General features: G+C 38.4%; 2 protein-coding genes across 2 annotated transcripts; both read left to right on the plus strand.

Moving 5' to 3' along the window:
* The first annotated feature begins 5,070 nt into the window (after positions 1-5,070).
* Positions 5,071-6,712, plus strand: LOC115978210 (GEM-like protein 5). The gene is made up of 3 exons (XM_031100228.1): positions 5,071-5,725; positions 5,970-6,244; positions 6,322-6,712. Exons 1-3 carry the CDS (start codon positions 5,254-5,256, stop codon positions 6,553-6,555), a joined length of 981 nt encoding a protein of 326 aa, XP_030956088.1. The 5' UTR covers positions 5,071-5,253; the 3' UTR covers positions 6,556-6,712.
* A 3,408-nt stretch (positions 6,713-10,120) lies between these two features.
* On the plus strand, positions 10,121-11,077 carry LOC115969560. Its single transcript, XM_031089240.1, has one exon. The coding sequence runs from the start codon at positions 10,121-10,123 to the stop codon at positions 11,075-11,077; it is 957 nt and encodes a 318-aa protein (XP_030945100.1).
* Positions 11,078-11,400: the final 323 nt, after the last annotated feature.

Genomic DNA, 11,400 nt, shown 5'->3' on the forward strand with positions numbered 1-11,400 from the left:
GGTTTTGTTTTATAGTTACAATCTAGAAATTGAAAAATTACATGGATAAGCATTTGATCTACTAATTCTTGATTTAAACTCGGAGACTATGTTACAAGGTGAGAAGGTGTTAGGCACCCACCTTGCCCGGTGAAACCGGTCTTCTAGACTATGGTAGCCAACATTCATATCACATCATCTAATATGTTATCAATCAATTTGCATGTTGAATTTAAAGTGTATGCATGTGATAAACCCTAATTCAATTTATTAAGCATTTTATTTGGATTGAAAAATAAATTCTAGTGGATGTGTGTGGATTGTGATATCCTAGATTCAATGATTTGAAAGAATTATGAAACAAACATGTTTTTCATATTTTTGATGTGGATTTAAGATTAAAACTAGTGTTATGCATGAATATGTGATGAACAATCAAGAACATGTGAAGAACACATAAGAGTATTTAAGAACATTCAAACATATTCAAGGGAATTCAAATGATTATTATCATGCTTTAATCTTAAACTCTCATCATGGCAAAAAAAAAAAAAAAAAAAAAAAAAATTAGGGAAAGGGATTATATCTTTACGCAAGATCTATATGGTGGAGAAGGAGACTCTTGAGGGAGGTCTTAAGAGTGGAGGAAAAGAAAAGTTAGGAGAGGAAGAGTGAGTCTCACTCAATACCTTGAGTCTCAAGAAGACCAAGATATGACAAGACTACTTAACTTCCTAGAACTCAAGAGAGGGGAAGAGAGGGGTTTTTTTTTTTGTGTTCTTTGGAATGAAGGAGATGAGGGGTTTATATAGTAGTGATGGAGAAAATATGAATGGAATGCTATTTAATGAGGGTTGACAAAGAATCATGAATCTAGACCTCATTTTAGCCATTGAGGAAATCTGGTGCATTAAATGTGGAGATCGATGAGAGTGAGGAGCAAGCAAAATTTGGTTTTTCCGTAGCTACTGTAACAGCTTGTAGAGCCAACTTCGAAAAATCATATCTGACTCAATTCTGATCGGAATTGTCTTGTTCTTGTGCTAAAATTGAAACCCCGGATGTCTAGTTTTTGGAAATATTAACCTTATTCATAGATTCAAAATATTCTGAAAGATATCAATGAAATGGTGAGCAGAGGTCATTTGTTAGAAAATGATTTCAATTAACATTAATAGGTCTCAAATTAGCTCCCAATTAACATTAAATGGCTCCAACCACTCCCATTTTAGACTTAATTGGTTTCAAATTTACCCTAATTAAAAGATAATTGCACAAATTACTCATTGAATAATTAATATTTAACTATCTTGTTAATTAGGTGTGTGCAATCCTACCATAAAATGTAATCCTAACCAATCAAATTATGACACATCATCATTTTCAAATTGATTATACTTATAACCAATTGAAATCAATTGTTCATAATCACATATATTCAGACTCAATTTGTGATAGTATATCTCGGCCATTAGAACTTGATTTGATGATAACTTTCAATTTGATAGTCTAATTAGGACTTATGACCAGTCGATTTGGTCGTTACAATATCAAGATCATTTTAGTGAAATGAGATTAATGATCTAGTGACCAAAATAAAGATGCATATTTCCAAGGTGAAATTACCCTTTTATCCTCTATGTGAGGTTAAATACGAGTTGCAAAATGGGGTGTCAACAATTAGAAGGGAAAAACTGATTTTTGCACACTTAGGGTGAGATCAAATGAAATAGTTGGATTAATGGAGATGAATAGAATGATCTCGTGAACCATTATGTGTTTTTGTGAAATATTTTACAATATTTTACAACGATTTTTACGGTCAACTGAAAACTTTTTCAAGTTTAACCAAATTTTACAATGAAACAAACATGATAAAATGCTAAAATAGAAGGAACCATAGATATGAAATCTAAGGTAGTTTGTAATGAAATGACCATTGCAGAATCAAATTCTAAAATGGTATTCATGTAGCCAAGACAGATTATCATATCGGTTGACACGAGGGATTGCTTCTATATCATCATTTTCTACAAAGAAGAAAATTTATTTGATTGATGGATTATCTTATGGATACAATCCTTGGACAAACGATTTTTTGTCGAAAAACAAATGCGTTCCTAGAAAGCCACATATGCCAGGTTTGTTTAGGATTCGCTTATTTTGTTGAAATTGAAAACTTTTTGCTGAAAGTATTGTAGATAAAGGTAAAAATTAACTGAAATAGTATAGTGAGACCCATGAATAGTACCAAAAAATAAGCTGAATAGTAAAATAAGTTGTCAAAATTAATCATGCAAAACGGACACACCATATCCATCATAAAGGCTATAATGACATTGCACTTAGCTAATGTGGGACGAGGCTAACTAAGCTTGAAGTGAAGTGGTCAAGAAACTAAGTAGAATTGTAGAAGTGGGATAGGTAACATTTTCCAATATGAATGAAGAGTGGTGTTCGGTTGTTAACATTTGGGGCACAACTGATAATGATTCATAGGACATTTGAATTGGCAAATGATGCAAATTGGGTTAGAAGTAGATTTTGATAGCATTTCCAAATGAAATGTTTGGTGTTATTAGTACTTATTAAGAATGTTGAGTTTCCAAATCCAGTTCCACTCAAGGACGTTATGATTAGGGGGATCAATTGATAAAAGGAAACTGTACGGCATAAGGCTTCGGGCCCATTGGGCCTTGGCCCAAGCGCATTACTAAGACATTCTCAAGCCTAAATCTGATAGTGGGCTCATTCAGTTGATCGCAAGATAGATAGGCCTATATCGAACATGTTTGGGTTGATCGGGGGCTATATTTTCCTGGAACAATCCATGACCTCGGCAGCCCGGTATTGCCTTGGGGAATATTGCTGTCGAGCAACCTTTTAGAGGTAGGAACCAATTCTAAAGTCATCTCCGCCATTTCCAAAGAAGCATATTACATGTCAGGAATAATTAAATTGGACCCCACCCACATGAGTGAGACTAGAACGTAATCATGAACGCTTCACCAACCTTAAGCTATAAATAGGGGAAGTGAATAAAGAGAAGGGGTTGGTCATTCTAAGAGAGAGAGAGAGAGAGAGAGAGAGAGAGAGAGAGAGAGAGAGAGAGAGAGAGAGAGAGAGAGAGAGAGAGAGAGGGCAACTCAGAGGGAGAATAGAGTTCTACTAAGGATAAGCATCACATAATCCAAGCTCGGTTAGGAATTACCCATAGTAGGAAATCCATAACCCACATTATAAATTAATTGTCAGCCCAATTCCGAATTCGGTCCACCAAGGGAGTTTGGGCACGTACAGAAACTATTAGCATCTTTGACAGAGCACTTACCATCATGGCCAAATTTGAGCATCACATGTGTGGTTACTAGTAGATGTAAGAAGGGCCCAAATCAATTCTTTGATATTGCAGGAGGAATGGAGAGCGATATGGAAGATAAATCCTAATTAGTCCCATTAGAAATACCTGATAATTTTAAGTACCTGATAATTTTAAGTTGAACTCTCGTTCGGTCAATGTGCTTATAATCTTATTTTTTAATGGTTCTCTAGGCAACCAATTATCCATTCAGAAATGAATTATGTCACTTATTCCTCAAGAAAATTTATTCCCACCAAAATAGCCTTCCAAATACTATTTGCCAAGAGAAAACTGAAATGCAAGAAGAAGTTGGAAAAAATATCCATTGATCAAAAGTTGTGTCCAAGGACTATTCGGGAAGAGAGTTTATAGACAAAAAAATTTCAAATCCACTGATGTGGCAAATTGTTGGTAGTAGATAAAAATGTGATACTGGAAGTGGGTCAAAATAAAAATCAGGAAAAGTTTGTTAACTTAACTGTTATGAATAATCATTCGAGAATATTCACATTCTCCAAAATACACCATTATATATAAACCCTTTCAAACCAATAATTTATGAGCATGTGTGACATACATATGCTTGTCCACATGTATGTCACAAAGGCAAGTGTCATTCCCTTAAGTGTTTTTTATTTTATGGGTTAACAACCATAACCCTAATTTGTCCCCCATTCTTCACAAATTTATTCAATGTGTTTTTTTTTTTTGGTTTGTGAGCTTGTATTTGAATTACCCTTTTTTGACCGGTCTCTTAATATTATTTGTTTATGTATATTTATTCAAAACTCTAATTTTTATTATATTTATAAATTGTAATTATAATTTTGTCGATTTTCAATAAATAAGGATATAAACTTATAAAAATAAAAGTATTGTCCCTGTATTTTTTAAAAAAGGAAACCTTCTAACTTCTTAAGAGAGGGGAAAAAAAAAAAAAAAATCCAAAACTGGTGGCCTGTTGACCATTGGATAAGCGGTTGAGGCATTGGGCCTTCTTCTAGGCTTGAAGAACCCAAAGTTAGTGGCCCATTGACAATTTAATCAAGCTCGTTGGCAGTCAATTATGGTTGTAAAATGACACCACGGATTTAGAGGATCATGCTCCATTTGTTTCAATGAAAAAATTGATGTAAATATCATTCTCCTCATATTTTTGTATTTAGTAATATCAGAAAAAATGGATAAAAAAAATAGATTCATGGCCAATGAAAAACCTATTAAAAGAATGACTGATTTTTTAGAAAGTATTTTCCGCTAAAATTTCTTAAAAAACAAATTTATCTCGCATCAAACTAAATAAGGAAAGTCAAAAAAATAGTTTTCTAACTAATTTCTAAGGTCTATATCAAATATACAAAAATAAAATAATTTTTCCAAAAATACTTAAAAAAAAGGCCAATTTTTCATAAGAATGTTTTTTTTTTTTTTGGATAAGATAAGAGAAGAATGGTAAGGTAAAGAGAAACAGAGAGCAAAGCACACCATAAACTTCGCCGGCTGAAATTGAATTCCCATAGAAGGGAAATCTAGAATTTTAGGCAAATCAAATGATAACATCTGATCTAACAAGACTAAAGAAAAGAAAATAAATAAATAAAATTAAATAATCATGGAAAGACACGGTTAAGCAACCGTGTAGTTCCATTTTGAAGTCAAACTTATCGCTTTCAAACGCCCCAAAGTCATTCTCGGTATCCAATCCCGTTGTTAATTTAATTGTACTTCTTCTAGAAAAGGTAGAACCCCATAAGTCATGAGTCATGACACAGCACACCCCAATCCTTTTTCGTCTGCTATAAATGGCGGTCAGATCCAAATGCTATAGCAATACATATCACTTCCAAATACTCACACCAGAAATTCCCACAAATTGGATTAGTTTGTATTATTACTCTTGAGCTTTGATAAAGATGAACAACAACAACAACAACAACACCGAATCACGACCTCTATACCCCACCTTATACACAGTACCTGAAACAAATCCTTTTCACGAAGAAGAATCATCACCCCCATCTCAAAAAAAGCAAGATACACAGCCTCATGAATTAGATCCATCATCATCCTCATCTCCAAAAAAACAAGATGCACAGCCTCATGAATTAGCTCCATCATCCTCATCTCCACAACCGCGTGATCATGAAAATGCAGAGAAATGGGGTACTCATGTCATGGGGCAACCTGCTATTCCCACATGTCATCCAGACAACAAGAAAGCAGCTTTATGGGGTGCTGGTGATGAAGCTCACAACCTCCATCACCCTTACGTCCAGTTCGACCCAATTGAAAAGTCAAGCAACCGTCCAATGGAATCCATTCTCCATAAGTTCAACTCTTGGAGCCACAAGGCTGAAACCATGGCCCACAACATCTGGCACAACCGTATGATCAAATTTCATGCTTGTTTTTATTTATTTATTTTTTTAGCTAAATGAAAAATGGATCTCTGCTATTGACTCAATGATCTTATATAAACTACGTGACGAAAATGATTATTAGCACGTGTACCATGATGGGGCTATCGTCATGGACATAACACATTCGTTTATGACACCTCTTGATTTTGCATAACAATATGCCTAATTTATCATCTATTTCTATTAACATTGATGTTGATGTTTAACAGTAAAAACCAACTCATCTGTACATGAGGCTGCGTGGGGAAAGATGAACCTTACTGCTAAAGCAATCACAGGAGGTGGGTTTGAAGCTTTCTACAAGCAGATATTCACTACCTATCCAGATGAGAAGCTGAAGAAGTCGTTTGCCTCTTATCTTTCAACCTCAACTGGACCAGTTGCTGGAACTCTGTATCTTTCCAATATTCATGTAGCTTTCTGCAGTGACAGACCCTTGTCATTCACTGCACCATCTGGCCAGGAAACATGGAGCTACTACAAGGTAAAAATTTAATTTTGTGAACATACACAAAACATGTAATTTCCTTGCAATTATATTGATGATGTTGTCTGGAGCAGGTTATTGTACCTTTGGGCAAGATTGGCACTGTCAACCCTGTAACCATGAAGGATAATCCATCCGAAAAGTACATCCAGATTGTTACAGTTGATGGGCATGATTTTTGGTTTATGGGTTTCGTTAATTATGATAAAGCATCTAAGAATCTCTCAGAAGGTATTTCCAATTTTGTAGTATCAGGGATAGCAGTAAAACCAGTGGATGAAGGACAGAAAAGTGACTATCATTGCTGAATTCTTCACTTTCCTTGAGGAATTTCTCACTTGTGTACCTTTGTGTCTTTCTCTAGCGTGAAAGAGTACCGATACTCATTTCAGTAATTTTTATTATTTTCTTTTTGATAATAAGCATTGGTTCATAGATTATAAACTTTTTTGAATAAGGATGTGCCTCTATTGTCATGCTTATTTTTCTTTTTCATTCAAAATCTTATGCTGGACTGCTGGTAATGCTGGTAAATCTAAATCAGATAATTAGTAAAAGTCATGATCAGAAGAGGCTGCAAAGACCCAAAAAACACAAAACCATTCACTACCTTGCTAATCCTTCTTACTCACCTTTTGGTGTCACAAAGCAATACTTTGAATTCGAACCAGGACAAAGAGCGGAACACAAATTGGTCACTATTAGTCATAAATTATTTATTGCAGTGAAAATTTGGTCCAACTCCATTTTGCCGTGCCAGTAATTTTTTTTTTTTTTTTCTTTCAACGAGGGCAAATATTGTCTGATGACAATAGAGATTCATGCCTATAAGCCTTTGTTTATCTATCATTTATGTGTTCATTCCATTGATTTATCCCAAAATTTTCCAACATCATCTTGTAGCGGATGCTGTAGATTTTGAATCCTATATAGTATGTAAAATAAAAATAAAAACAATAGTAGAGGAGCTCATCACAAGAAATTATTAAAAAAACTATGAAATTTGCGTCGAAAACATATGAAAATTAGAATTGACCTATAATTACATTACCAAAATATCCAAATAAATTTAGTCATCATTTCTAATCTTACATCCTTGCCATTTAAAATTATATACTAAATATCATAAGAGTACGAAATTTGCATGGAAAACATATGAAAATGAGAATAGAACCAAAAAATTGCATTACAAAATACTTTAGACAACTTCGATCATGGTTCATAATTGTTAGGCCTCTTCAATTACCAAAACTACTTATCAAAGACAAAGGGAAAAAAAAGAGAGAAAATTAAAAACCCCTAAAAAATACAAGAAGGTATCTTCTTTGTTTATTATGTAGGAGGCCATGTTTAAATGATTGACTCAGAGATTAGCCAATGAACCGTCCACAAAATGGGCACAGTTGCACCCGTTCGGGCACAATGACATAAAGCAGAGAGCCCAAGCAGTTGGTATAAAAAAGAAATAGAGAGTTTTGATCATCTTGATTGCCTCCAAAGAGAGGGTGACGGTCCGAGGATTGGCCAGTGAGTAGTAGACCACCTCCTGGCCTTAGATCGATCACTATGGTCCCATCATCTAAGTTCTTGTAAAATAGTACCTCAGTCTGCAACATTTATTAGCCAAACAAACTGAGAAAATCATATAATAATAGTCTATGAATTACAAGAAGTCAATATCAAATTGGTACCGGGCGCGCAGTATATACCGTATCAAAATGTATCACCTCTAAAATGTACTAGATAAAAATGCTAGGTTTATTGGGATTTTTTTAAGTGTCTTAGCGGTTACAATAAAAAATATACTTTTAAAAAGATGTTATTTAAGCTAATATATTGAGTTAATGTACATAGACTAGTATTTAGGCCTATAAAATATGTCGATTTTAAATTATTTGTTGATAAACATTAAAAAAAATGCATACATAACTTAAGTACATGTAGGGTTGGGTTCAACTTATACCTGATGTAATTATAGACAATATTATATCGCTCAATATTTTTTAATTAGATGCGAATTTTGACAAATTCATTATTAGATTACATTATCTTTGTATATTCTTTATGCTTACAAAATTTTAAGGTGATTAAAGATTAATAGTCATGTTATCAATTGATTGTTTATGTACGGTACCGAGATCCCAAGACCTATATAGGCCCTTGGGCCCAGGCCCAACGGGAACAGCCCCATTGCCCTAAGCTCTTCTTGGATTTGCCTTAGCGTAAAAACTAATTTTGGGCCTGGAATTCTGATATGTGCTCGGCATAAGCTTTCCCGAACAAGCGTATTAACCGTGTCCGGGTAAATCATGATATGCTCGGTAAACTGAATTACCGAGCACTATCGACTAAGTTGGAACCAAGTTCCAAGGCCATAATTGTTGCACCCCACTCTCACCTAAAAATCTACTTAAATCAGATAATATTGGACCTTCAATAGCACTAACAGATGCTGAAATCGTAATCTCACCACTAACCTTGGCTATAAATAGCAGAAGTTTGGGAGGAAGAGGGGGTTGAGAAAAATAGAGAGAAAACAGTCAAGTGAGGAGAAGAAACTGAGTGTTGCTTTGAGTCTCTCTGCCAAGAACGACCCAGAATAGGAAATCCTCAAGCCCACTACAAATAAATTGTGAGCCCACGTGAGTTAAGGCCCAACAGCCTTATCCCTGGTTCCCACAATTGGCGCCCACCGTGGGGCTCTCCTACGAAACTGTGGTTCGACTGAGACTCAAACAAAGGAAATGTTCGAGGAGCGTTCAGGAGGGCGTGCGTTGAGTAGTTCCATAGGATCTTCTCGGGGATCGACGTGGAGGGAGAGAAGGCAGAAACGGCGGGAGGATAGGGAGCACCCCAGAGGAGAGGAAAGGTCCGGATTGGGAGAAGGGTCGGCCCAGACACACCGAACGGTTTCAGGCGTCTCGGCAGTATGATGACAGAGACCGAGAACTGGAGCGGTTGCGCAGATTGATAATGGATTTAGAGTTGGAAGCAAGGGGTCGGCGCCAAGAAAGGAATCGTAACCCCTAGCAAAGGAGAAATCGGGGCGAGGAGGGTTCCAGCCGATCTGGTACGCAACGATTTCGAGACCGATCACGCTCTCAAGAGTCACACCGGCACTCCTGGGAGGCACGTCATCAGCGGGACCGTTCACGGTCGCATGAATACGGTGACCGAGGGTCAGAATCACCCGAGGAACGGCAGCACCACAATGCCGCCATGGATGCCATGAGCTGAGCCTTACGGATGGCTGCCTGGTCGCCGTTCTCCGATGAGATTGAACGGGCCCCTATGCCGAGCAGATTCACGAGACCGCCATTCAATTCCTACGAGGGGAAGACGGACCCCGTGGAGCATGTCAGTCGTTACATCCATATGATGTCTTTGCATGCACACAATGATGCATTGATGTGTAAAGTATTCCTCTCTAGTCTCGGCTCAACGGCCCTGAGATGGTTCAATGGGCTACGGAAAGGCTCCATACATAGCTTCGCCGAGCTGATTCAAGAGTTTGGCAATAGATTTGTGACATGCAGCCGAGTGCAACAGCTGGTTGACGCGTTACTTTCCATGAAGATAAGGGTCGAAGAAACCCTTCGGAGTTATGCCAGCCGATACTGGGAACTCTACAACGAGATTGGTGGAGGGAATGAGAAAATTGCGGTAAACACCTTCAGAATGGGGCTCTCCGAAGACTCTGAATTACAAGAATCGTTGATAAAAAGACCCCCCGAGGATATGAGGCAACCGATGAGACGCATAGAGGAGTACAAACGCCTGGAGGACGACCGGCTGCAGAGCAGGGGGAAAGCTCCGGTAACTAGGAAATCTCGGCAAGGTGTTGTGCTGGCAAGACCCAAAAAAGACTTCAGAATGCAGGAACCAGAGGTGCAAATCGAAAGGGTTAATGTGGCATTTAAAGAACCCGTGCACAAAATCTTGGAGCGAATCAAGAACGAGTCATTCTTCAGGTGGCCAAACAAAATGGGGGGCGACCCGTCCCAGAAGAACCAAAACCTATACTGCACCTATCACAGAGACAAAGGACACACCGCCGAGCAGTGTCGGGTATTAAAAGATCATCTCGGGCAGCTAGTAAAGGCAGGGTACCTGAAAGAGTTTGTGGTAGACTCCACTGATCGAGAAGCCGGTCAGGGCGTCCAACAGAGAAGGAACCCCCTCCCACCTCCACTGGGGGTAATCGAAGTCATCCATGCTGCACCAAGAGGAACGACAACAGCAAAAATGGTATTAACAGTTGCTTGCACGGGAGGAGATTCAACCGAGAAGAAGAAAAAGGTTGAACGGCTGACCATCTCGTTCGGAGAAGACGATTTGGAAGGAACGGTCCAACCTCATGACGATGCTTTGGTGGTGACGGCCAGGATAAGCGGGTTCCTGGTGAAGAGGGTAATGATCGACCAAGGAAGCGGGGCTGACATCATGTACTCGGATCTCTTCGAAGGTCTCGGATTGAAGACCCAGGATTTGGCGAAGTATGACACGCCACTGGTTTTATTTGACAGGAGAGTCGTAATTCCCGAGGGACAAATCTCTCTCCCGGTGGACATGGAAGGCAAGGGAGTTATAGCTACCTTCATAGTAGTCAAATCATTCTCACCGTATACCGCAATCCTGGGGAGGCCGTGGATTCACGCCATGAAGGCTATTCCGTCCACCCTTCACGTGAAAGTTAAATTTCCCACTGAGTATGGAGTTGCCGAGGTAAGGGGGAACCAACAAGTGGCGAGGCGGTGTCTTGTCGTCACGGTCAGATGGAAAAATGTGCAGCTCGGACAAGCTGAACAGGCCGAGAAAGAAACTTCATAGCAATTACAGAAGCCCCGAGGGGAAACGGGGGCGGACGTGGCCGAGGAGGTATTGAAGAACGTAGATGTTTTCGCATGGAACCCATATGAAGTGCCCGGCATAGATCCCGAGTTCATTGTCCACAAACTCAACGTGGACCCATCATTTCCCCTGAAGAAGCAGAAACCGAGAAGAGCATCAAAGGAACATGTCGACGTAGTAAACCTGGAGGTCCAGCGGCTGAAGGAGGCTGGAGTCATAAAAGAAATATTCTTCCCGAGATGGCTAGCAAACACTGTGGTAGTGAAGAAGAAGAACGGTAAATGGAGAGTTTGTGTGGACTT

The sequence above is a fragment of the Quercus lobata genome, chromosome 2, assembly GCF_001633185.2.
Source record: "Quercus lobata isolate SW786 chromosome 2, ValleyOak3.0 Primary Assembly, whole genome shotgun sequence".
Classification (NCBI taxonomy): Eukaryota; Viridiplantae; Streptophyta; class Magnoliopsida; order Fagales; family Fagaceae; genus Quercus; species Quercus lobata.

What these genes read in the sequence shown, in the direction of transcription:
- LOC115978210 (XM_031100228.1), top strand. Translation starts at nt 5,254, where the DNA reads ATGAACAACAACAACAACAACAACACCGAATCACGACCTCTATACCCC. An exon ending in CCACAACATCTGGCACAACC is followed by an intron (nt 5,726 to 5,969) that starts GTATGATCAAAT and finishes GATGTTTAACAG; the next exon opens with TAAAAACCAACTCATCTGTA. An exon ending in AAACATGGAGCTACTACAAG is followed by an intron (nt 6,245 to 6,321) that starts GTAAAAATTTAA and finishes TGTCTGGAGCAG; the next exon opens with GTTATTGTACCTTTGGGCAA.
- LOC115969560 (XM_031089240.1), top strand. Translation starts at nt 10,121, where the DNA reads ATGCAGGAACCAGAGGTGCAAATCGAAAGGGTTAATGTGGCATTTAAA.